The 26,606-nt window shown below is 39.9% G+C and overlaps 2 protein-coding genes across 2 annotated transcripts in view; one reads left to right on the top strand and one right to left on the bottom strand.

Moving 5' to 3' along the window:
* The first annotated feature begins 4,132 nt into the window (after nucleotides 1–4,132).
* myl1 (myosin, light chain 1, alkali; skeletal, fast) lies at nucleotides 4,133–12,145 on the top strand. Its single transcript, XM_036577620.1, has 6 exons — nucleotides 4,133–4,353; nucleotides 5,889–5,916; nucleotides 7,818–7,961; nucleotides 9,385–9,558; nucleotides 10,892–10,969; nucleotides 11,645–12,145. Exons 1-6 carry the CDS (start codon nucleotides 4,219–4,221, stop codon nucleotides 11,671–11,673), a joined length of 588 nt encoding a protein of 195 aa, XP_036433513.1. The 5' UTR covers nucleotides 4,133–4,218; the 3' UTR covers nucleotides 11,674–12,145.
* A 2,607-nt stretch (nucleotides 12,146–14,752) lies between these two features.
* map2 (microtubule-associated protein 2) overlaps nucleotides 14,753–26,606 on the bottom strand; it is a 222,915-nt gene continuing 211,061 nt past the window's right edge. Inside the window, exons 17-20 of the mRNA XM_036577613.1 lie at nucleotides 25,264–25,356; nucleotides 19,617–19,698; nucleotides 18,715–18,827; nucleotides 14,753–17,096 (exon numbers count right to left, since the gene is read on the bottom strand). Coding sequence (XP_036433506.1) covers nucleotides 16,881–17,096; nucleotides 18,715–18,827; nucleotides 19,617–19,698; nucleotides 25,264–25,356 — 504 coding nt within the window. The 3' untranslated portion in view covers nucleotides 14,753–16,880. The remainder of the gene's footprint in view (nucleotides 17,097–18,714; nucleotides 18,828–19,616; nucleotides 19,699–25,263; nucleotides 25,357–26,606) is intronic.

Here is a 26,606-nt window from a genome sequence, read left to right as displayed (position 1 = left end):
ATCTGTCTTCCAAGGGTCCTGCGTCCTCCAATCCATCTACCTGCTTTCTCTGGCCTCTTTTGACTTTTCATCGAGATGTTTAAAGGACTCTCAATTCAGATCTTCGGCTTTATTCCTGTAGACTTTCTAATATCCTTCAGTTTCTCCGTGGCTCCAGTGACATATTTCTAAGAAATTTAACAGCTGAATTAAAGGCCTTCACTGTTAGAAATAAAGGTACAGTGCCGGTACATTTTTCGCTCATCAAACAATGGTACAAACAATGTAAAGGTATCTTCAAAGGTACAACAGTGGTCTTAAACAAATTTTTCCAGGTGAAAAATAACTGAATGTTTTAAAACAGAACAATAAAATAAAAGCCTGGAGACGAGACGGGGTGGGTGGAGTCAGTACAACTTAGAAAATATTATTTCAATGGATTATGGTACAATGAGATGGACCCTTGAGGGAACCACCCCAGTGACAAGAGGGGTCCTGCCCCAGTGACAGTTTTGTGTCTTTTTTCTGAGAGTGTTATTTTGCTACACAAGGCATTAAACAGTTATAAACATAAACTATAAACAAAGCTACATAAGCTTACATATTGATAATAAGCTATGCACATTATTTCATATAGTTTTCCTGGTATAATATCATGGGTAAAATAATCTGTCCCCTATGAATGTCCTTTTATGGATTCCAATCTCAAGTCATCTTATATAACCGGATCCAAATCTAAATAAGCATGTATTTCAGGTTGCCGTTTCCTTTTCCACATGACGCATGTGTCACACCCACCCGCCCAAACACATACACACAAACACACTCTCTCTTTCTGTCTGTCTCTCACTCTCACTCTCTCTCTCTCTCTCTCTCTCTCTCTCTCTCTGATGGCCACTAGTAAACAGTGTGCTAAAAATGACGGTCTTTGAGTTTCTTCCAAGAATCTCAGCTGAAATGAGAGTGGCCGCAGGAAACAGGGTTACTTCCACTTGTTTGGGGGCAGGGTGGACACATTGCGGCCAGATGTCACCCCATTTCTACAAAACCAAGAGTGCATCAGCTGCACTGTCCGAAATAGCAATAGGGGTCAAAGCACCATACAGGATCACTATTGTTTTTGTTAGATTTCTCACTCTTACTACTCTCTGCTGAAGTGCATAGGGAAGCGGAGACGTAGTCTTACACTGTTTGCTCAGTGTACATCAAAGTGGCCTCAGATTAACAGTGTCTGATATGGCAAAATATAACAACACTTACAGACGTTTTTATAATACACAATCTGCCTTATGATTATTAGCTTTTTAAAAGTTTGATAAGTTGTAACAGACAAAAGAGAACCGGTGGTGCCACTTGAAAAAACCTATGAATACATACATTTTTATTCAATGTTTCACACAGTGCACTAAATCCAATTAAACATGACTAATTATGCTCTCTTCGTAATGAAACATGCAGTTCTTCAGTGTTATTTAAGTACAGACATATCATTTATAGTAATGATGAACATATCATAGTGCCATGATGTCATAGCAACTGCCCCTAATTCAAGCCTTAAGAGAAATTTGTAAACATGGCAATCAAATGCAAACTCTTTCTTATTTATTCTAAAAAATACATCATTTATGAACACTTGGCCAAATCATCACATTTCTATATCTTGGAAATGGCTGTTCAAGCACTTGTTCAATCAAGTTTTATCAAAGTTTGCATTATGGTGCATTTCAACAACCAAACAGTATCTCAAAAAAACAATCCCACCATCAGCCAACCAGATGGCATAGCCTTTTAATAGGCTTAGCAATGAGTAATTAAAACAGAAGTCATACAGCAAAATTGGTGGACACTTCAATAAAAAGTGGCACTGTAGTTTGCGTAGTAGAGATTTCTTTAGAAATGTATTTCAGACCCCAAAAGAGTGGATTATAAGATATGGCCATTACTGTGCCATATGAAGACCATTAAGCTATAATTTGCTTAACTTCTTTTTGCCATCTAGTCCTAGATTAGCTTCTCAAACAGATCCACTGCACCTCTCGGTAAACAGATGAGTTGAATGAATGAGCAGGGAAATTACCAAACTATGCTGGACACCTTATCTCCAGGACCAGACATAAATCTTTCAAAAAAATTGGCAGAATTAGCCCTTAAAGTTAAACCAGTTGAGCTTTTCCACTGGACAGTGAAGTGTAGTGTGGTAGGATTGTTAATCTGAACCAAAAACCACGGTAAGTGTCTGTGTCCATTTCCCATCAGACTACCCTTGAAAGTACACACAAATATAAGTAGCAACAATAATGACACTTCTAGTCCTGAGTTACCTTTTCCCTGGCACTGAGTTTTATGTGATGGTTCAAACAATGATTATGGCTGGCAATGTTTTTTAACTTGTGGTCATCTTTCTGTGATTATTTTGCTTGGCCAATCAATGGTCTGCACAAATTCTACACTCTAAGATAAAAACTACTGAACTGGGATGGTACCTTCAAGGTTATGTCTTCAGTACCTTTAGTTATGGAACATAATTGTACCATATTTCACTGAAATTCTATATTTTTATAGGATATATGCCCTATCATGACCACCACGGTTTTTATTTTATTGTTATTGTTATTAAAACATTACGTTATGAAAATGTACAAAAATGTATCTTTTCCCTGGGAAAATGTATTTAAGGTACACAGTTGGACCTAAAACCATTGTTGTAGCTTTAAGGGTACATTTACATTGTTTGTACCTTGATGAACAATGTACCCGCACAGCACTTTTTTTCTGACAGTGTAGCTCTATACGTATGTCTGAGTTTGGCACGCTTGGAACCCTGGAAAGAAGGGTAACTGAATTCAGCAAGCAGTTCGGGTAACTTGGCAGTGGAAATGTGTGATCAGGTTTATAGCCATACAGTGCCCATTTTAGAGAGGCACTTAAACATCCAATTAGTACATACATCATAAGCTCAGTTGTTGTGGGCTTAACCACAAGGGACATACAGGTGTAAATGAGGAGTGTTCAGTTCATACAACATGAGCTTGAGTCTGCAGTGAAAAGAAACATGTCTGCGTATTATTTCCTGGCTCTGGAACTATGACTGTCTCTTAACCGGGTTCTAGTGCTTGGACCCCTATAATTGCTGCTCAGACTTATTTTTCAATTTTTCATAACATTGTTTGCTATCTTAGGGGAATCCTCTTCAACTGCTTAACCTCTCTAAAAATCACTGACTGCATCACTACTCAGACACTGTTTACACATGACCACATAAAAATTGACACTGGCCCATGGTTGGGATGCCATCACTCTGGACCGCCCCGCCCCGTCTGGAGCTGGAGTGAGCATGTGCATCAATTTGTTATTATGGCATGTAAATTTTAGCCTTCCAGCTAAACTCCCACACTGAAACTAAGAATTAGTCACAGAGGAAGTTGACATACACCTTTCTTTAATGTTGGGCAGTTCATGTTTAACAGCAGAGACTTTTAATATTAGTCATTAGCTTATCAGGCAGATCTTCCCTCCATATGATCCAATGCCTCTGTGTCATATTCCTTGGATACTTTTCAAACTTGTATCCTAACTGCATTAACCCATGCAGCCCAGAGGAGGATGGGTTCCTCTTTTGAGTCTTGGTTTCTCTCGGCATTTCATCCTCATGCTCTTAGGAAGTTCCTCACTTTGAGTCATGGTTCCTCTGAGCGTTTCTCCCTCTTCATCTCAGGGAGATTCTCCATTTGAGTCTTGGTTCCTCTCAGCTGCTCCTCCTCATGTTCTTAGAGAGTTTCTCTTTTAAAGTTTTGGATGCCCTCAGTGTTCCTTCCTCACACTCTTATTGGGTATCTCCTGCCACTGTTGTGCTCAGCCTACTTATTTGGGGCTAGATCCACATTTCTGGACAGCTGCTTTGGGACAATGTTGCAAACAACACTACACACATAAAATGAGCCTGAACTGAGTTGCTCCGATTCTTACCTACTGACCCAGCTCGACCTCATTCATCACCATCCTCCCTTCCCGCTCGCACTGGGGCGCTGGGCTCCTCCTTCTCGTCTCGTGGCTCGGCCCCCATGGCCATGTAGAGCCTGTGAGTCAAGCCTTCAGCCCAATCCGCCCCCTCTGCTCCCTGTCACAGCCACTATGGAGTAAAAGAGGGGCATATATAAACGTTCTGGCTTGGAGTGAAAGCGCTGAGTGTCCTCCAAGCTGCGGTCCACTCTGAAGCCCACACAGGTCATTGGCTAAAAAATGGCACCCAAGAAGGACGCAAAGAAGCCCGAGCCAGCAAAGAAGGCTGAGCCTGCACCTGCCCCTGCCCCTGCCCCAGCAGCTGAGCCTGCAGCCAAACCCAAAGCAGCAGCAGTGGACCTGTCTGCAGTCAAGGTAACAATACATACCGCTTTTACACTGCTTCATACAGGAGCATGGGAGCTATAGATTTGTGACTGTGGTGGTAAAACAAATCCATTGTGGAGTTTAACTTTTACATGCTACAGCTTCATATGGTGGGCATGGGTGGGCTGGGATGGGCTGGGATGGGCAGGGTTAAAATGATTCAGTCATGGAAATTAGCTGTTACATGAGTTGCTCTTACACAAGTTAACGCAGGTGAAACAGTGTAGTTTTAAAACCTGTGTATTTATAATTAATTGTTTTATAAGTATTAAAACTCTCATCCTTCTGACAACATAGCTGGCATATTTGTCACTAAATATAAGTCCTTAATATTATAGCTGTACACGCCTGGGGTTTATGAGGCTCATGTTTTATGGTAGTAAATGTATATAAGCACTGCTTGTAAGGTGAGAAATGTAAGGTGTGCATATAGTCAGGGAAAAACTCAGCACCATGGATAGTTCAGTGGAAGTTGCTGGCGAATTGGTGACTAATCAGAATCATTAATCCAGGGGTGTCCCAGCCTGGGTCGGGGAGGGCCTTAGTCCAGCAAAGTTTGGTGATTTCCCTGCTCAAACATACCTGGTTCAACTCAGCAGTTAATGATTTAGTAGGTGTTTAGTAGGTGTTTAGTTTAGTAGGTGCGCTAGAACAGAAAATCACCAAACGGTGCTGGATTAGGCAGCTCTGCATCAAACTAAGCCTTTCCACAACCCCCCCACTGCTGATTTTTAGCGACCGGGATATCGCAGTGATGACACGTTGCAGTGCGGCATGTAACCAAATGTGGGCAAGGTTAAGACAGCCAAAGATGGACCTCCCTTGGTCAGGTTACCACTGTAGAAGAAACTAAATTAAGCACATGCAGAGGTGTAGCCTTACCTCCGTCACTGAGACTTAAGCTTTTCCGCTTCTCACGAAGCAAGTCATACACGTTCCTCATGACTTACTTCTAAGAAGTGATTAGGAGTGATTGATGCCCCTTTTTCCGTTTCAGGCATTTCAAAAGTGCAATAACACTTAATTAACACATTATTTTTGGCTCTATGAATGAAATAATGAAATAATGAATGACAATTCGGTCATCTTTGTCAACACAACATTTTCCAGGGCTTCATCTAAGAGCTTGAGCCTTTTATGAAGACTTGATTGACCAAATTTTGATATTTTCATATTATGACACTTTTTTACATTTTTGTGTTTTCATACACAGAACGTTTTCCAAAGTTATGAGTTCTGATATGACGTTATTTATCGTGTTGCATTTGACAATTAAAGTAGGAATCCAACTCATTTTTGTACAAAAACATCCAATTTTACAGTAAAGTGCTCTCCTATTTAGTATTTAACGGACATACAAGTATGCGTGTGTGTATATGTTGCTGAGTAGATTATTATACATATATTACAGTATGTTTTGGGTTTTTACTTTTGAAAAATGTGAGTTAAGATGCAAAAGTCTGGAATCTCAAGAAATGATGAGGTTAATTGAATGAATTTAAGTTTCCTCTGTTCTTCTGCAGGTGGAGTTCACTCCAGACCAGCTAGAGGGTAAGTTTACCCACATAAAGACTCACAAACAAGACTTAGGGCTATACATTGGCTCTCAATGTACACTCTTAATGAATGAATGAATAGATGACAAAAGAATGAATGAAATAAAGAATAAGTCAAATATAAATGGCAATCAAATGTGTAAATCATTGCTTGTGTAGAACAAGTCTAAGCTGGAGTTAGTTTAAGCAAACTGCAGCTCTTTAAAGCCGCTGAAATCAGTCTCAATATATCAGGCATGTGACAATGTACTTTTATTATGCCATTAAAAAACCCAACCTTTAGCCTGGAATGGACCATTGTCAATGGTCAGGGCTGTTTGTAAAGCTGAAGAATGCCCCCTTTGCCCATTGGGAGGTCAGGCAGTCTTCAGGCTGGGTGTTAGTTACGCTCTAGTCAGCATTCTTGGTTTTATGCGGGTCACTCAGACGTCTTAGTGACTTTATATGGACGGAGTTATATTCTTGGGAGCGTGTATCGGTTCCAAGTCGGAGCATTAAATGCCTCCCCCCAGGCTGGTCATCGGTGGCACACGGCCGTGCGCGGAAATCGCATTGAGTTATTAATCTTTCTCCGGCTCACTTTCCAGAGAGCCCGCGGAAAAGCCCATTGAAATAGCTCGTCCTCGTTATCGCCCGGCGAAGACCCTCAGCGAGCACGTCTGCAGCTGTCGCTCTTAATTTGCTGGGGTCAATGAGTGAAATTTCCGACATTGCACACATTGTCCACTAACCTGACCGGCAGGTCATGATTGACAGGAGGCCTAAGGTTTTACTTTAGTGTTGGGAAACCTGCCAAAGGCATCCCATTCAAGATCACTGGGCCCATAATTACGTTTACACATTTAATTCCAATGGCTGCAATTAATTAGGAGTGAAATATATTTTTGGAAAATGCAGATGGCTCAATGAGCATGATTGAATTTTAGAAATAAGCCACTGAAGTTTGGGAATGCCTAGCTTTTCAAAATATTTTATACAAGTGATCTTGCTTTTTGGCAGTAACCTCACAGACTGATGAGGTTTGAGGAAAACAATATCATATGTAGATATTCATGGAAATATTAATGACAGGCCTTTGGAAGTAATGCAAAAGCCCTTTTTTATGGCCTTCCTGTGAGATCAGCACTCATTAGCACTCAAACCTTTTAGATGTTTAAACTTCTATCACACACTTCTATAACTTGAGAATAACTCAGCTGGACTGGACAACCTATGGCGTTACTAAACAGTAAAGTTTATGATATAATAACTCTGTAGTTGGTTAAACCTTTTTTGGGTCCAACAATTTACAATATGTGCTTTCAACCACTTTTTCACAGTTGGCAGAAAAAAACATGTCAGACTGAGCCTCAGTTCAGCTTTGCGTTCTAATATATTTCAAATTAAAATAGATTTTTTTAACAAATACATACATTTTTTAATTAGATTTTGAATTAAACTATTTTATTTGCTAATATTAATAAAAATATTAGACTTGGAGACCTGCAGAAAGGGGTCTACAATAGTCCATAAAAGAAACCTGTCAACATTTATTTAGGCAAAACAAACTCTTCGCACCTTGAAGCTGAGAAATACACCCAAAGTATTAACCCATTAACATTCCAGATTTATTTCATGCAAAGGCTCATTATTCAGTAACTACAGGGACTTCAGTGCAAACTGGCTGAGCTGTTCTTAGCTTATAAAAGTGTGTAATAAAGCCTTGGGCTTGTTAAGGGCTTCATAAATGACGTAAACAAAACTTTTCTATGTAGGTTGTCTTACTTCCTCTAACTGTGAAGTAAATCAAATGTGAAAAGAAAGCAAAGCATCCCCAAACTTTGTTGGTAAGCGCGATTTACAGTTATCTAAACACCTACACAGCCTAAAGTCTCTCTCTTTTTTTTATTACCCCAGACTACAAGGAAGCCTTTGGCCTTTTCGACAGAGTGGGTGACAACAAGGTGGCCTACAACCAGATTGCCGACATCTGCCGTGCACTGGGACAGAACCCCACCAACAAGGAAGTCAACCAGATCCTGGGCAACCCCGGCCCTGAAGGTATGAACCAATGGCTCTGTAACTACAAGAACTACAAAAACTGTAGCCGATTGAGTGACAATTTTGCACAATTTTACCTTTAGTTGATCAGTCAAGATACGGTTTACATTTTTTTACAGAAAGCAGAGCGTAGCTAATAAATAATGGACCCACCAGTTTCATAATCACCAGGTTGAGTGATTAAATAATCTCAAATAGACCTGCAAATAGATGAAAATGATGCTTCATAGTAATGTTATAAATACAACAAATCACTTTAGTCTAAGGTCCCTTATATCAAAGTAATCTGATTTACTTCATAGAACATCTTATGTCATCTTGCGGTTATTTATGGTCAAAACTCAAATATTGCTTGGTAAATCTGTTGTTCAGTGCTTATACATGTGTTACGTAGTCCCTATGTAGGTAGCCTTCAAATAAAGTGTAACCAATGTTTCCTTAAAAGTTATACAAAAATAACACCGTTCAATTTATATCAGTTACTTCTCGTTCACATCTAATTGAAGTAAATTAAAAAAATGAGATATTGATTTTTAATCAGTATCACATTTCGCTGTTGTCAAAATAAAACCTCATATCTCCACTTTTGACGTATTTCAGTTTTTTACATAATTTAAAAATGCCTGTTGCTCTTCACATTGTGTGTAAATTTCATGATGAATGGACCAAAAGAAACGGCGCAAAATGACTTGTAAAAAAGTCTGGTTCCATTGACTTACCTTAAAAGTAAAGTAGGTTTTTTTCTTTCTCCAGTAAATCTCTCGTTTAGCAGGACTAAAATATTACACATTTGCCTTAAATCACATTGGTTTGTTAATAATGTCAAGAAAAACTTGTTTACAACCGAATCTGTATGACATACTGATATGTCAAGGCAAATATGTAATGATTTAGGAATCTGGTTAGCACAGCGCTGATTGGCTGCTATAGGCCTTCATTACTTGTTGACCCGATAACCTGAAAGTTGTCTCTACTTTTGTCTATTGTTATAGATATTAGAGTTGCCATACACTCTCAGAAACCACACAAGCAGGTCTATTTAATAACTCAACCTGGTTTGAGGTGATTTTGAAGTTGCAGTTAGCATCAGATGAACTGGTGGCTATAAGCTTTCATTACATGCTGGCTTGTTCCATCACTCGCTACATTAACCTCACATTTGCAGTGCAACACAAGTAAATTTCAGACATCTAATATGCTGATCGACTACATTTTGGCTAAGAGGGAAACTGTGTCAATTAGATTTTTGGTCCAGTCATTACTTTAACATCAGCATTGCCTCACTGTCTCTGTGTCCTCTGTAATATTTAGTGTTTCATTCGTGTGCAAGTTATTCAATTATATAAACTTACGTTACTGCATGATCTATAATCAGCCACACTTCCTCACCTCTGACCCCTGCCGTGCTCCTTCTTCCCCACAGAGATGGCCAACAAAAGGGTGGAGTTCGAGCAATTCCTGCCCATGCTGCAGTATTTGGTCAACAAGCCAAACAAGGGGACCTTCGAGGACTACGTTGAGGGTCTGCGCGTCTTCGACAAGGAGGGCAACGGCACAGTGATGGGCGCTGAGCTGCGTATTGTCCTCTCAACGCTGGGTGAGCATCTGGACGCGACACTGCAACACAAACTCATCTAACAAATTGGTCTTTTGGATTTAAATCAGTTTTAGAGTTTAATTAAAAAATCTTCTTTGATGTTTTTATTGAATCAGTCACTTAAAAGCTTCGGTAACACTTTATTTGAAGGCTACTTACATAAAGAAGGGTTGAATAATGTATTTATAAAGCAATATTTGAGTCTTTATGAACAGCTTATGCCAGTTATCACAAGATACCATTAGCTGAAGAAAATGACATTGTATTAACGAAGGGTTTTGTACCTTAACCCATGTAGAAATATGAAAATGATGCTTCATAATAGTGTTATAAAGGAACAAATGTCCCTCACTGTAGATTAAGGTCCCTTATACCAAAGCAACCTCACTTACTTCGTAGAACATCTTATGTCATCTTGCGGTTTTTAGCATAAGCTGGTCATGAATACTCAAATATTGCTTCATAAATCTGTTGTTCAGTGCTTATACATGTGTTATGTAGTCCCTATGTAGGTAGCCTTCAAATAAAGTGTTACCAATGTTTCTTTAAAAGTTATAGAAAAATAACACGGTGCAATTTTATCTCAATTACTTCTCATTTGCAGCTAATTAAATAAAAAATATAGATTTTTAATCAACGCCATATTAGTAAGCTTCTTTCTAAGCAGAGAATTATTTTAATCTGATTTAAATGTGATGTCAAGTTATTGTTGAGTGTACAATCTTATTTTGCAGGATGAGAAAAACCTTTGTTTAAAGTTTTCTATGTGTTTCACACTGCTTGACATTCAGAGTTGCAGCTGAACAAATTCAGAATGGCAGACTTGAATGCTGTTGATGCAGATTGTAAATCGAATGTGAATTTAATTCAGTACATATCTATGTAATTAATAATGTAATTACAATAGTATAACATTTAAATGATTTAATGCTTGAATAATGTATTTAATTATGGATATTATTAAATAATTTCACAAATTATCAATATTATTAAACAATTTAATACATTTCAATTTAAAATAATTAAAATTGTATGGCAGAATAATAACACAGCATTTCAGTGTTAAAGGTTTTTGTATATTTAAGTTTGCATTTTGCCTTCACTTATGCATTGAACACAATCCTGTTAACCAATGTCCTTTCAGATGAATTAAGACTGTGTAAGACTTTTTTACATGCTTTTTTTGTCACTATTGTGATGGAAATGGGGCATCACCCTTAATCTCAATGTGTGCCCCCCACTACATAAGTAATAAGTACCTGCTATGTGATGTACAGTGCACTAGGATATGATTTTGGATGTGGCTCATTTGCTCTAAATAAATGATTGACAGGTGAGAAAATGTCAGAGGCTGAGGTCGATGCCGTCATGGCAGGCCAGGAGGATGAGAATGGCTGCGTCAACTATGAGGGTCAGTATTTCAGGAGGACTTGATTGTTACTCTGCATGTATTATAATGAATATATTACTCTACACTCTCAGAAACAAAGGTGCTAACCTGTCACTGGGGTAGGACCCCTCTTGTCACTGGGGTGGTTTCCTCAAGGGTACATCTCAGTACCTTTAGTCAGGGATCATAACTGAACCATAATCCACTGAAATGATATTTTCTAAGCTGTACTGACTCCACACACCCCGTCTCGTCTCCAGGCTTTTATTTTACTGTTCTGTTTTAAAACATTACGTTATGAAAAGATACAAATATGAACTTTTCACCTGGATAAACTTATTTAAGGTTCACAATCAGACCTTAAAACCACTGTTGTACCTTTGAGGGAACATTTACATTGTTTGTACCTTGATGAATGAAAAATGTACCTGCACAGAACCTTTATTTCTAACAGTGTAGCTGGGATCACCAATCTTATCCACAGTGGGCCAGTGTGGCTTCAGGTTTTGACTGACCCTTCATGGACAAGATTGGTGATTCCTGCTCTATAGAGAACATTATATGCGACATAATGATTTTAATATTGCTGTTGGACACGCTTGATCTGCACTCAATGCTGTTTTATTTGCTTAGGCAATATTAAAAGTGGTTGTTTTATAGTTTTACATTCTAGTTTTTCTTTTTTTTTCCTTTTAGCTTTTGTGAAACACATCCTGTCAGTGTAAGCGGTAACAGTTTTGAGGAAGCACATCTATTTCTCCCGACCCCATGGTGTCAGGACGTCCACGCGCTGTTTCTCCAACCGGCGAGGAAATGGATTAAAAAAAAAGGACTATGGGACGTCAACTCTAAGCCATTCTTTTTGTCTATTTGTGTCCTTTTTCATGTCCACTCTTGGAAGCCGTCGATATGATTTTGCAGCAGTTGCTGTCCTGTTGCTTGCGCCGGGGCGAATCTCTCCACAGTGGGGCAGTAATGAGGGAGTAAGGGGTGCCCCGGCTGCCCTCAACGACAGGACACACCTTGCTCCTCCTCATACACTGCTTGTCGTCTGGATCGCAAGTCCGAAGGTGCTACATGTACTGCCTCTACTGTGGACTGGTTGTTGACCCCTCCCCTTCCACCCCCCCTTTCCCCAGAGTCTTAATTTATTTTTCGCCTCTGTCATTTCTCATAATAAACTTTTCACAAAGTACACCCCTTGTCAGGTTCTCGTTCTTGCCCACAGCAACGCAGGCCGAATTGAAACGCAGGTGGGTGCAGCAGGTGGGTGAGTTGGTTGTGCACAACACTTACAATCATGTTTCCAATGTGGATTTAAGTATATGGGACATTATCAGATGATCACAGTGGTGCACTTCAGAGCTGCCTTGTACGTGAGGCATTTAGAATTGAATCGCCCTCTTACCCCAGATGTAGTCAATCAACCAAGACATGAATGTTTGTGGTCTGAAGTTTACTTTTATAGTTTTACAGTGGAGCTGTGAGACCAATGTAGCTAACAGGTAATGGAAGCTTATGGCTACAAAGTCTCAAACCCTGTCAAGTTGTTCAGCAGGCTTATGTGGTCTCTGTCACTGTGTGACATACTGTCATCTATAAAAATGGGCTACATTAGCCTCATAGTCCCTAAAAAAAGCAAAATTCAGACACTGAACATGTATCAGCTGATCAAGCACACTTGGGATGAGGTCAAATTTGTGTAAGCTGGATTTTTGGCTGAATTATTAGTACAATCTTTGAGGAAGACTCTACACTCTCAGAAATAAAGGTATGAAACTGTCACTGGGGCAGTACCCCTCTTGTCACTGGGGTGGGACCCTCAAAGGTACATAATTGTACCATAATCCACTGAAATTATATTTTCTAAGCTGTACTGACTCCACACACCCCGTCTCGTCTCCAGGCTTTTATTTTATTGTTCTGTTTTAAAATATTCGGTTATGAAAAGGTACAAATACAAACTTTTCACCTGGAAAAACTTACTTAAGGTTCACACCTGGACCTTAAAACCACTGTTGTACCTTTGAGGGAACATTTACATTGTTTGTACCTTGATGAACAAGAAATGTACCTGCACAGAACCTTTATTTCTAACCGTGTAGACCTGCTTTGTGTCTATAGGTAACAGTTCCAACTCTGCCTGTGATCTTCAGTAGTGGGTTTTCCTTCTCAATAAAGGAAGGATGTTGGGGTGATTTAGCTGGACCTGGACAGAGGGGTCTGACTGGAGTGGTTGAGATGTGGCTGGTTGAGCACATCTGTTCTCCTTTTGTGTAGCCTCTTTCTGCAGGCCTCCATGGCTAGTGGCCATTTTGTAGATGGAATGGAAGTTGGATTTTAATTAACATTATCAAATAATTTTCCCCACTTATCAGTTTTGCATTAACTGGGACTGAGAGTGTGGAACGTTGTGACTGTGTTGAGCTGCTAGTGAGCAATGAGGAGTGAAAAAGGAAGGAACTCCCTGCTCTGAAAACAATCCTCACCAAAAAACAACTACAGGTTTTTGTATGAAAAAATCATGTAAAACTGCCACAATAAAAACACACTTTTATAAATATTGATTGCTTGTTCACCACAAAGACTAATATCCAGTTTGCTTTTGGTTTTGTAAATCTTACACACTTCCATCAAAATATTGAAGAAAACAAATATTGCATAGTTCTACCGAGGGACTGCCAGTTGTTGTACAGTCTGAAAGGATTGAGTGTTTTGGTTATTTATTTTGTTTTATGTGTGACAAACTGCACTGTAAAGTATTTAAAGATGTTCTATTTGATTTATACAGGGACTTAGATATTGATTGTATTTACGATTTAGGACAGGGGTTCTTAAACTGGGGGTCGTGGTCATATAACTTATGAAACAGTGAAAATAATTTGCATGCAGGTGCTGCTGAATGGCTCCACCTACAGGTCAGAGACAGACTAGCGCTGATTATAAATTTCTATTGGGTGATCTTGTTACTGAGGGAGGGTCTTAATTGACCAACACACTTGTACCCTGATAGCAGGAAGATAGTGGGCCACTGTTGGCCCACTGATGGCAAAGCTGGCGGCCCATTGGTGTTTTGCTCAGCGTTTTCCAGGCGGCCCACCAGTGTTTAAGAACAGTATTAGACAAAATTCCACTTATCCATTTTCCACTCACAGTCCAATTTACTGAATTTCCTTCCTTCCTTTCTTTAGTTATACTTTGTAAATTAGCTTAGTAAATAATTTTAATATAGCTCAACATCAGCAACAATATTTTCTATGTAAATCATTTTACATCCGGCCCAGTCATCATTATTTTCTTCTCAGTTGTTAGTAATATTCATCGTTTTTATTGTTTATTTTCTAAAATAAAAGGCTCTTATTAAAATTAAAATTAAAATCTGTTTGAGGAGATTAAAAACTAGGTAGAGCTCGTATGCAGGATAGTAATCTGGGTGGTCCGAGGATGGACTAGAAGTGGCAAACAGTCAGCGGGGTGCCGACCTTATCAAGCCAGTGGACCGATAGTTTTCAGCACCAAGCTAAAGATTTGTGGTTGATCCAGTAAGCGAGTAGACCCAGAATCTTCTGTAATTTCTGTTATGTGTACTCTTGTGCGTGTTGGGGGGCGACCTGCGAGGCTTAGAGGAGAGGGGAGAAGGGGTCCTGAAATATTTTTACACCCAAAGAAAGGTCCCCTGCTTTAGGACATTAACACAGATGCTGTGAAAGATTAACCTGATGACAGACCTGTTTTGCTCGCAGCGGCATCAAATAAAACACAGCCAGCTAGACAAGGACCCCAAAATGAACTGCAGCCGAGGGCTTTTTCATTTTTGGCCATTTTGTTTTTATTGTCGTTAAGAGCATTTGTAATCCGTATCATCAACAGGAGAAAAACTGCATACATCTACAGGACTTTTTAAATAGATTTACAGTTGCTGTGGGAGGGAGAGGGAGGGGGGGGGTCAAAAGGGGGTGCAGAAAAACACAGAAGCCAACAAACAACAGGAGCTCTGGGGGGAAGAGAAAGGGATGCCACAAATGACGACGGAAAAAATATACAGGAGCACTTTTATCAAACTGTTGCGAGATGAGTGAGTTTGTCTTTTTTTTGAAACCTTTCTTATTGAGGATTTTTTGTAGCTTTTTTCTTTTTTGTGTTGTTTTGTCTCTTTTACCACCTCCTAAGTTTACATGTAAAGCAAACCTAAGCATCTAAAGTCGAACACGGCAGAGTACGGAGGGTCTGACTGACGGTCCAGAGTAGCTGCTCCCTACAATGAATAATTAAATAAGAACCACAGCTCTGTCCACAAAGCTGCTCATACAGCCGCGTGCCCAGAGGGACCATGTGCAGTCTGAAGTACGTAGACAGTGGCCACTGGCTTTCTGCACTAAAAAGAGCCGACGTTTTCATCTTTAAGCGTTCCGACGTGCCCACCAGGAGCTTTCCGATCATCTGCATTAGCGTTTTAGGGCACATACTGTTTCATTCATGGTGTAATACTGAACAGATGTCGTCCAAAATCCAGTTCAATTACTCCTTTTCTGAATACGCAGTGTTCTCGCATTTACGTGCTTGGACCCCTGGGCAATGGCAACACAGTCATCTGAAATTATTAACAAGCGTAACATCGTTGTCACTAATATCTATAAAACATGAAATGCTCATTTTATCCAATGATTTCGGCAAATAACTTACTAAAATCCTTTCGTTTGAAATAGAAAATAGCTTCTTTTTGTCCTAGAATTGACACATGCTCATCATACCATATTCTAATTTTTTTCTTTTTTTTTTTACTTGCAATAATGCAATTGTACAGATACAAGTTATAGAAGGTGTAATGTTTTCTATATGTGTTTTTTTTAAGATGCTGCTGACAAATAATCGGTGTAATTATACATATATTAACATACATCGTAGTCGTATCGATGGCTGGGTGAGCATATTTAGGTCGCTTTCGGGATGCGTGTGTTTTCAGACCCCATGCACTGAACTGCGTAAAATAATGCTGCATGGAATGGTCAGGTGACCTCCTGTCCATTGTAGAAAAAGCCCCTGGTGCTCTCTTCCTAATGCGTACCAATAGCTAAGCCTGATCGGAGATCAGTATCTGTACACGACTGTAAAAAAATCAAATTAAAGAGCCACTCACACAGTAAACAGGGAGAATAAAAGCACTGGTACCTCTCTAAGCTAAGTAATAGGTACTTTTAGACAAAAACAATCCAACAAAATCAAATAAAACTCCAAACATTGATCCACATCTTCTTCCCACTTATCCTCTTTCCTAGATAAAGTCCAGTCCAGCTCCAGGAGGTTGCTGTTGTTGAGTCGACAGATAAAGTGTGTGATGTGGATGGGATGGGGAGTGGGTGCAAGTCTTTCAGAAACGGTCAGAGGGCTGCTGCCCACCACTACTACACCACTAGAGGAGACTACTGTAGGTCGGGGGTGATTCACAAAGCAGGATGTCTCAGTATTGCTGGATAACTTGAGCCAAATTCTTGGATTGTCCAGGATTAGCTTCACTCTTTTTGGACGTTTTGGGGCTAAAGGAACATTCCAGCATTTTTCAACTTAATCTCCATCCTTTTCTTCTGTAATATAGAGTTGATTACTATAGATAACAGAAAAAACATTGACTTTAAACACAGTTATAACAGAAGCCAGTGGGCAGGTACCCCACTAAATGGTGCAACCTCCCATTGGCTTCTATTATAAGTCTGCTAGGCTAGTTTTGTGTTGTTTTCTAAGTACAGCAGTGTCGAAATAACTGTCAGGGGTAACAATGCAACAGATAAAGACTAGGCTGAAAAACAATGTGTTCCTTAGTTATCTAGCTGAGAAATCCTGCTTTATAATTTCCCCCCTTGGAGACAGAGGGAAGGAGATAGCTGAGTGGTAGCTGTAGCTGGGTGTCTTGGAGCTGGGGATAATGGGTGGGGTTTCACAGTCCCTGTTTGGCCAGGGCAGCGGTCACATCCTCAGCCAGCGTTGCCAGCTGCGGTGACTCCAGCAGGTTGATGCTGCCAGATGAGGACATGTGGCTGTGGCGGTGGGGCGAGGTGCCGCCCGAAAGGCCGGGCGACTGGATCACAATCTCCGCCCCGTGGTCCACTCGCGCCTTGGCCGACTCACGGAACGTCAGTTTGTGGCTTTCGATCTGGAACGTAGGTGGACAAGACCAGGGAGAGTCAATACATGCCATAAGTTTAAAATGATGTATCTCAGTATTATTGAGAACAAATAAGATAATCATAAAGCAATATATTCAATATTGGCCGTAAAGTGACAGGTTGGCAAAAATCATATATAATCATTCGAACATTTGTGATCATTCGTCATATCAATAGAGTTATTCAATAATTGGAGTATTTTTATAATTTGAGTCATTTTTGTCTGGTTTTGTGCCTTGAGACTTGACATTCTGGATTTTAATTTTACTAGAACTTCATTCTTGATGTTATGCAGCTTTTTCGCTTATTATAGAAACTTCTACAGCTCTCTTCATTGTTCTGTGCACAGCTGAACCTGCATAGCTTCCTACGAGTAGCTTAAAACAGGACTTTACACACTTTTTATCCATTTTTTCTGCAATAAAACTGGCTTTATTTCATTGAAAACAAACCTCTGAGTGATTCAAAGCCTGAATGATAGTGTATTTACACATTTTACAAAATTTACAAAGAAATGGACAAAAGTACAGGCAAATTTTAAGTTTACGTTTTAAGTTATTATAGTAATTATAAGGCAATATATTTAATATTGGCTTTAAAGTGACAGTTTGGGAAAAAAATCGTATATTAGCATTGAAATTTGTAATTAGTAGTCATATCAGTAAGTTTGGTTATTTTAAATATGATAACTTATATAATGCAGATTTATTCATTAATGAAAGTATGTTGGGATCGAATAATTATCAAATGAAAAATAACACACTGTAATTCTTTGTTTAGAATAATTTTGGTTATGTCGAGACCACACATTCTGGATTTTAATTTTACTAGAACGTCATTCGTGACGTTATGCAGCTTTCTCAATTATTATGGAACCTTCTACAGCTCTGCTGATTGTTCTGTGCACAGCTGAAGTGTATTTCTCACAGCTATGTAGGTCCTTAATAATATTCCACATTTTTTATCTATTATTCTTCAATGAAACTGGCTTTATTTTATTAAAAAAATTGACTCCAAACCTCTGAGTGATTCAAAGCCTGAATCGTAGTGTGTTTACACATTTTACAAAATTTACAGAAAATGGACAAAAGTACAGAAAAGACAAGTTTCAAGTTAGCTGACTTCTGTGTTTATCTACATATGGTGGTACAACCCCTCACACAAAGATGCATGAGAACAGCTGGGGGCAGTTTCAGTTTACACTGATATGAATTTGGTTGGAAGCTTTAATAAAAACAAAAAACATAAATCTAATTTACAGAAACTTGATTGATCAGCAATAGAAATATCAAATCTTTGAGATTTGTACTGAGTCCTTTAAAGGTCTAAATGAAAAAGGAAGGAGTAAAAAAAACTTTTCCTCCTCGAAATGTAACAGAATGAAAGTATAAGTACTCAGTTTTATCAATACTCAAGTAAAGTACAAATATCCCAGTATAACACAGAAGTATAGTAACAAAGTACGATTTTCACTCCTGGTCACATGCGTCCACTACATATCACCAGTGCAAGACTAACTGTCAACATTTTTGAACAAAGCATAAAACATGACTTTTTGTTGAAAGATTGCTTTAAAGCTGAAGTCGCGTACTGTGGATCTCTCACCAGTACATGTCCTCCCCCTGGCACATGGTGGGCATTGTCCAGAGAGCCCACCTTGGCCTGGGCTTTATCTTTGAAGTCCAGCTTCACACTTTCAATGCGCACATTTCCGCCCCCTGTTGGTGTAGAGCAGCCAAGACAATGGACAAAAAATAATAGACCATAATTAACCCATTCTGTAAGAATCAGACCACCTGAGGACCTCTGAGTCTACTTCTTAGGTAACATTACTTCTTCAGTTTGAGGAACTCTAAGTGCCCAAAGCCTAAATCAAATTAAATGGTTTCTCCCATGGTTAGGATATCGCTGCTGAAAACCTCATATCTCCTTTTTTGGTATTTTTCAGTTTTTTGCCTTCACACTGTGTGTAAATTTCATGATGAATGGACCAAAAGAAATAACTCAAAATTACTTGTAAAAAAGTCCAGGTTCCATTGACTTACATTAAAAGTAAAGTATCTTTTTTCCTTCTCCTGTAAAGTTACCATTTTGGAAATATGAGGTTTTGTTCCGACAGCAGCGATATATATACATATCGCTGCTGTCGGAACAAAACCGACAGCAAAATATATATATATATATATATATATATATATATATATATATATATATCAAATGTCAGAGCATTTAGATGGCCTAAGCATGTATTTTATTTGTAATACATAAAAAGTTTGTAATTTTAAAGGTCTGTGTGTTCATATATCTTCCATTTGTACAGTATTCAGTACATTCAGTCTGACTGAATGCAGTTAAAAATATAACCAGCAGGTGGTGCTGTTGCTCTGCCAAACAGTATTTCACAGCTTGAGCAGTAATTTGGAAAAGTTCATCTGTATGACAAGGCATATTTTATCATACTTGACCAGAAATCTCTTATTAAATGATGTGTGAGCTGATCTGCTGACCTGGCCTGTGGCGGATGTTGTCCAGTGATCCGCATTTGGAGGTCACGTGACTAAGGTCAAGCTTCTTGGACTGAATTTGTACCTGTTGGAAAAGGGAGTTTATATTATGTCGACACGTAATGAGCCCCTATTTGGTGCTTCGCAGAAAAGAGCACTGGGAAAAAGCAAAGCCAAGAAAAGCGTATCAATCTTGGGCAGCAGCTGAGACGCCACTGCTTTAGAATTCAAATAAAACGTCTAATATGACGAAGAGCGCAGATATATCATTACATTCCTGGAGAAAAGTGAACTTAATAACAAGCCTCCACTCTTCAGCTGCTCTACGCTAATGTTTGCTTTGACAACAACCAGAAGGTCAAGAGGGGGGTGCTGTGATTAGAGTGTCGCTGGAAAACCTGAGAATAAGAAAAAAGTCAAAGAGGAGTGAAAGACGGTGCTCCGGGCCAGAGAGAGAGCAGCAGGTATGCAACCAGGGCGCCACACCCACGCCAGCCTGGAGAAAGAACCACGCATACATGCACGACTGCAGTGAGATCCAGAGGCAAAGCAAGCAGCAAAAACCATACACACACATCAACATCAGAGGAGCTGCTGAGTGAAGTGGACACTGTACTTCATCAGCACATTCACTCTCTCGGATCTCACAGGTTGTTCTCTGCTGACACAATGTACAAACATGACTGGCATACATAACTTACTTATATACATATATAATAACAACTAAAGGTATTTAAATAAATACAGACGTGATATTTGCATGAGCCAGCCAGTGGGAAAATAAATAAGTCAATAAGCATCCACCTCAAAGTGCTTGTAGCATTTCAAAAGCTCTTCCCACCTTCAAGACACATCATCAGAAGGGAGTTTTTCTCATCTTTTAGATCTTAGGAAAATCTCTAGAGACTACTGTGGCACTGCTGTGGAAGGGGCCCACTGCTTGCCCACTGCTCGCCCGCCTCCTGGACCAGTTTGACCACCATGGAGCTTCCTGCTGTACAATGCTGGGCAAACCTCACCTGCATGAACTGACCCTCCTGATGCTGCTGCTGCTGCACAGACTCGAACTATTTAATCACAGCCAGTGCTTCACCTGTTTTTCCCCTTTGCTGTATTTCAATATTTTATACTAATGTTAAAACCTGATTCTCTGCTCATTTTGCTCTTTTGTTGTTGTTTGCTAACCGGTGTCGGCCAGAGGAGGATGGGTTCCCCTTATGAGTCTTGGTTCCTCTCAAGGTTTCTTCTTTTTGCTTCATTTTAGCCAAAGTGTCCCTTTAAACTGTCACTGGTGATCCACACATTGTGATTCATGGATCTGCTGGGCACTTTCTGTGTCAGTGGAATATATTATGAAGTAAGTATTCACTACTGTGATATCATTAAGTGTTGGGATAGTTACTCAACAAAAGTAACCCATTATGAATTACTAATTACTCAAACTGTAATGGGATACTTTACCCATTACTTCCTAAAAAAGGCAATCAGTTCAAAAACTCACTTCACAATAAACTTTTTAAGAATAAAATGTAAAGTTTACAGTTCTTAAAGTTAAATCTGGTCTGCTCTGTTTAAATAAGGTTGGGGATGCTTCATATCAGCACGGGGATCTTTACCCATCAGTTTTATTTTAGTGTGATGAGAAGCTTCCACAGATTTCTTGTCGAATTTATGACACCTTCACTAAGCTAAACAACCTTAGTAAATCTAAAATAGCTTTTTTATTGTGCAAATAATCAAAACAGAACTGAACAACATACCGATGAACCCGTGTCAATATTGCTTTCAAAACCTCTGGGCCTCACAAAAAAGGTTCAAAATGCTGTTTCACTTTGAATTTCTGCGAGGTTGAATTTGGCTTCTTCCTTTCCAGCTTCCTGTTAGAATTCCTGTTACCATTTAAGGTGGAACAAGAAGCTGGTCACCAAGATGACAACTTCAGCTTTGTTGACTTTCTCAAGTCATTTCTCTCACACATGCGTCCTATACACTTTGTGAGTCTGACCGTCAGACGCTGCTGGAATTTGGTAAATAAGTCATTCACGACATCAGTTTCTGCCGTCCATCAGTTTAGCCAACCAGGCTCTGAGACCACAATGCTGGTGCTGCCTTGGACAGTACGAGAGAAAACAGAAGCATGGCAATAGGTCTAGTGTCAATGCTAGGCTAATGCTAACTCCAAGAGATTGGGTGTTTAAGCCTGTTGTCTCAAGACAAAGTGTACTACCCCTCCAAGGGTCTGTAAGAATCTGTGGCATCCACCACAACTTGCAGTGCCTGATGACCATAACTGCTGTGTTATTTCAGCAGAGGATGTGTTTGTGAATGGACTGTGTCAGTTATTGGACGTCAGTTCGCCTTGACGAAACTGTGCAGGCGGGAGCGGGACTGAAACATCACTGACTCAGCTAAGTGGGATAACATTAGCACAGTTTGAATTGCGTGTATGTTGAGTTATCTGTGATTAATCAAGGCATACCAGTAAAAAGAATTAGGATAAAACTACCTTAAGAACTACAGTAACCAGTACACCGTTACACCACTCACTACTACACATTACTGTAACAAGTTATTTTGTACCGCATTACTGATCAACACTCACTGCTGTGGTCTGTGCTGCATTCAACCTCAGTACACACAAACACACTCACAGCCCATTCACCAGCATTAATCTAACCGGACACCTGACAGGACACTAAAAGCACACAGCCGCTGAAGAGCGACCGATCTGCTCAAACTGCAGAGCAACACTGACTCCGAATCACAGTGACTGCTTTCCTGAAGGAACAGAAAAGATGCAGCTTTGATTGAGAGACAGACATGAGTCAGTAAAACCAGACACACAAACACCTGCTGACAGTTCACATCAGTGGACATGCAGAGTCAGAGTGGAAGGGGTGGTCAGAGGACACTAGAGGCACTAAAATGTCCTGTCCTCAAACTTAGGTTGTGTTTGCTTTTGTGTGTTTCATCAGTTAACGGAGGATGAAGTTTGAGAGGGTTGCCAAGAATGTTGCTACCAAATCCAGGCCTACAAACAGTCAGCGTCCCTTTTACCACACTAAAACAGCTTTAGTTCTATGAGTTTCTGGAAGAACAAAGTGGTTTGAACATTCATAAATACATTTAAAGGGGAATTTTAGTGAGTTTTCAAAATGTCTGCATAACTCAATGTGAAACAAAGCCATTCAGATTTGTTTGATTTGAAATGCTCCGTTCAAAAGAAACTTACTTGGTGTCTTCACAGTGGTGGTGACAGAAACCAGGGGTCACAGGTTTTCTACCATCTTATCTACTACTCAATACTGGCAAATCTGAAAATGTGTGTTTTCTTTGGGGACTATTTTGCCTTACAACATCCTGTATGTATCCTGTACATCTCCACCATGAATGGTTAAACATATTTTATTTATATATTTATAATTTTCCAAAACCTTTTCACAATGGCCACGTATACACGCAGCCTAGTAATCCGTTAATATTCCGACTAATAGTTTAATCAGAATAACTGGCAGTAAAGAAAACTGTGTAGTAGTCAATGTTTACACCTCAGTCGGAATAGACTAGTCCAACTGAGGCCATTCGGAATACAGTGTCTGTAAATGATCCGTTAAATAGAAGAATAATATCTGTGTAAACGCCTGTATCTGATTACATTCCCAATCTGAAAGTTTAAGTACGTTCTGATCATGTTCGTCACGTCATAGTGAAAGTTTATACCGTCCAACATGGCGGAGCAGAAACTGGTCTGCAGAGGAGACGAAGTTTATGCTCTGATCTTTAAAAGACGGCGGTGGGACGGACGTCCAGTTTATGTGTCTCAGAACACGACGTCTTCCTCTCGGCCTTCTTTAATAAGGACATGTGAAGGACGTTTTCCTGAGTCTGATGTCATTTTAAAGTGATTAAAAACACAAGCACTGCTCACTGCTGCTCATCTCACTCTGACTGGAGTGAGTACTCTATGAATTTTGGATCAGATTACTTGTAGTGAGCATGTAGACGGAGATTTTTTCCATCAGATTGTTGAGTAGAGTGAGCAGATAAACACCTCAGTCTTAATCTATAATCAGAATTTCTGTGAGGAAGCATTAAGAGTGATTAAACACTTTGGACGTCTGGTTCCTATCACCACCACTGAACACAAATATCACATTGAACCACTTATTTAAACAATGGTGGAATTCACCTTTATCTCTGTCTGCCATATCTATAACATACAGTCTATTGCCCTGTATTTAGACACAAAACACTATATTTGAAGCCAGTGCTTCAGCACCTGCCCAATGGTTTCCATTGATGTTTATACTTTTAGTTTGGTAGTGTTTCTTGAATTCGTCCCAGAGTAAAAGTAAAGCGGACACTCATGCTAGTACTATGGTGATGGTTGGACAGGATGTTAGAGCAGATTCTAAGCTGTTTTACATGAATTCTACATGGTGGATACAAGCGTTGATGAAAGCATCAGCTTCTGTTGACTATGAATATATACACAAATGACATGTATATATTACAGAAAGCTTGAAAACAAGAAGGGACTTTTTTTTACACTGTTTCCACTGTGTGAGTATATATGTAGGCTGACACTCAGTACTGTGCAAAGTCAGAGAGCACCCAGTGCACCCAGACATCTTCTTTCAGGAGATATTTCTGAGGAGACTTGATATCAGATAACTCACCTGAATCAGTGAAAAAGTTTCCAAAACTGTAGTTTTAAAAATGATTAAAAGAAATATGAAAATAGGTCTTCTAACAAGCATCCAAGACCTGGTAGACATCAAAACTGCCCCCATCAGATAAACAGCACTTAAAGCTTTCATCTCTGAGAGAGAGGAGAAAATCAAGCTGCTTCAGATCTGAAAACATCCACAGGTGTTTCTGTCCATCCTTCCACTGTGAGAAGACGACTCAGCGCTGTGGGTCTGAAAGAATGTGTAGCTGTTCAAGAAGAACCTCACTGAGAAAAGCAGACGGACACATCAAACAAAGAAGCTGAACGATGGACTGACCACCCCAGAGTCCAGACCTCAACACCACTGAATGTGTTTGATTACTTCAGAAAAAGATCAACCAACTTTGGAGGTGTGTCTGCAGATTCTTTGAGAAACTGAAAGTGAGTCTCCTGAAAAGAATGGAAGCTGGAATAAAGAGTGGACACTGAAAATACTGAAAAATGGTATTATATTTAGATGTTGTAGCTTGTGTGTATTTTTCAGTTAAATATATGCTTTGTACTTTTTTTCTAATGCGGAAAAATGAATAACTTTTATTTAACGGTCATTTTGAAGGTAGTCTCTGACTTTGCACAGTACAGTATTTGTGAGATATTTTGATGACCAGAAGAGCATCAGAGTTCAGTAAATGGTCCAGAAGTGCATGCAGAGAGAGAACAGGACCAGGACAGTGCAGTGGGTTAGTGGTTAATATTGTGCTCCATATAGGAAGAGACTACAAGACTAGAAGGAACACAGTGGACTTAACACTGGTAGTAATATTCAAATTAATGGCCATGCTGTGGGATTTGAGTCATCGGAGCAGCAGGCCGCATTCTGGACCAGTTTGACCACTGTACCAGCGGCAGAAGGCCTCTGGAAAGAGGAAGAAAGAGACACAGGTGGAAGGAGGGAGGGAGGGATGGGGCTGTACGTACATTTCCTCCATGGGCAGAATGCTTCAGATTATCCTTGGATCCACACTTTGATTGTATGTGACTGAAGTCCAGCTTCTTGTTTAAAATTTGAATCTAGAAAAATACAAAGATGCCCGTCTTTTAATGATGATGGAAACACAAACAAGCTGTCCATGTATCAGTAATACATATCAGCGCTCTCAATGAATAGATGGGCAACAGTAATGGCAGCAGGGAGGGAGCTATGGGAGGAGAAGCAACACAGCGATAAACACATCTACATCTCAGTGAAAAAAGGTGAACGAGGTTCTGGGTTTTATGGAAGCCCGTTCCTGCTGGGTAGAGGAAAAAACAGCTTTTAAAATTTTAAATTAGTGCATTGAAATAATGACTTATTTTCTAAAAACAATGACTTACTATCCCAAAATAGTAATTATTATTTATTATTTTTAAAAAATGACTGACTGTCTTAAATGTAAAAGTGCATGTTATCATTTCATAAATTAAATATATTACATCAACACAATTTTGTTCTTTAGTTTACTTACTTTTGACAAGCATTATGTTGATGCAGGGAAGCAGGGTGTGTTACAAGAGGGGCAGGCATAAGCAATATGTCCCAGAGGCATTGTACAGACAGAGACAAAGACCAGTGTGTGCCAGAATGATGGGAAGAGAAGTGTATGGAGAAGAGAAAGAAACTGCTCATGATTCCATGTATACCGCCTCATCTGTCAAACATGGTGGAGGTAGTTTTACGGCATGGGCATGTATGGCTGCTAATGGAGCCAGTTCCATTGTATTTATTGATGATGTGACAAAAGCAGCAGGATGTATTATGAAGTGTATAGGGCTATATCATATGTTCATATTCAGGTAAATGGGTGGATGGGTGGATGGCCAGGTGGATGGGCAGGTGGATGGGCAGGTGGATGGATAGGTGGGTGGATGGCAGGTGGATGGGCGGGTGGATGGATGGGCAGGTGGATGGGTGGGTGGAGGGGTGGGTGGACAGATGGGTGGAAGGATGGCAGGTGGATGGGTGGATGGATGGATGGATGGATGGATGGGTGGGTGGATGGATGGATGGGTGGGTGGGTGGATGGGCCTGTGGATGGGTGCATGGATGGATGGGTGGGTGGATGGCAGGTGGATGGGTGGATGGATGGATGGGCAGGAGGATGGGCGGGTGGATGGGTGGATGGATGGCAGGTGGATGGGTGGATGGATGGATGGGTGGGTGGATGGCAGGTGGATGGGTGAATGGATGTGCGTTGTTTTTGTCAATGAAGAAGCCACATTTACAGTGTGACTCAGCTCTACAGTCACTCTTATGAAACTGAGTTTTGTCAAAAAGGCCTTCC

Source organism: Colossoma macropomum, unplaced genomic scaffold (assembly GCF_904425465.1).
Source record: "Colossoma macropomum unplaced genomic scaffold, Colossoma_macropomum, whole genome shotgun sequence".
Classification (NCBI taxonomy): domain Eukaryota; kingdom Metazoa; phylum Chordata; class Actinopteri; order Characiformes; family Serrasalmidae; genus Colossoma; species Colossoma macropomum.
The sequence above is the reverse complement of the archived record's forward strand: the minus strand, read 5'-3'. Positions and strand labels throughout refer to the sequence as shown.

Coding starts and splice junctions, on each gene's coding strand:
- myl1 (XM_036577620.1), top strand. CDS start 4,219: ATGGCACCCAAGAAGGACGCAAAGAAGCCCGAGCCAGCAAAGAAGGCT. Junction 9,559..10,891: donor TATTGTCCTCTCAACGCTGG/GTGAGCATCTGG, acceptor AATGATTGACAG/GTGAGAAAATGTCAGAGGCT. Junction 10,970..11,644: donor TGGCTGCGTCAACTATGAGG/GTCAGTATTTCA, acceptor TTTTCCTTTTAG/CTTTTGTGAAACACATCCTG.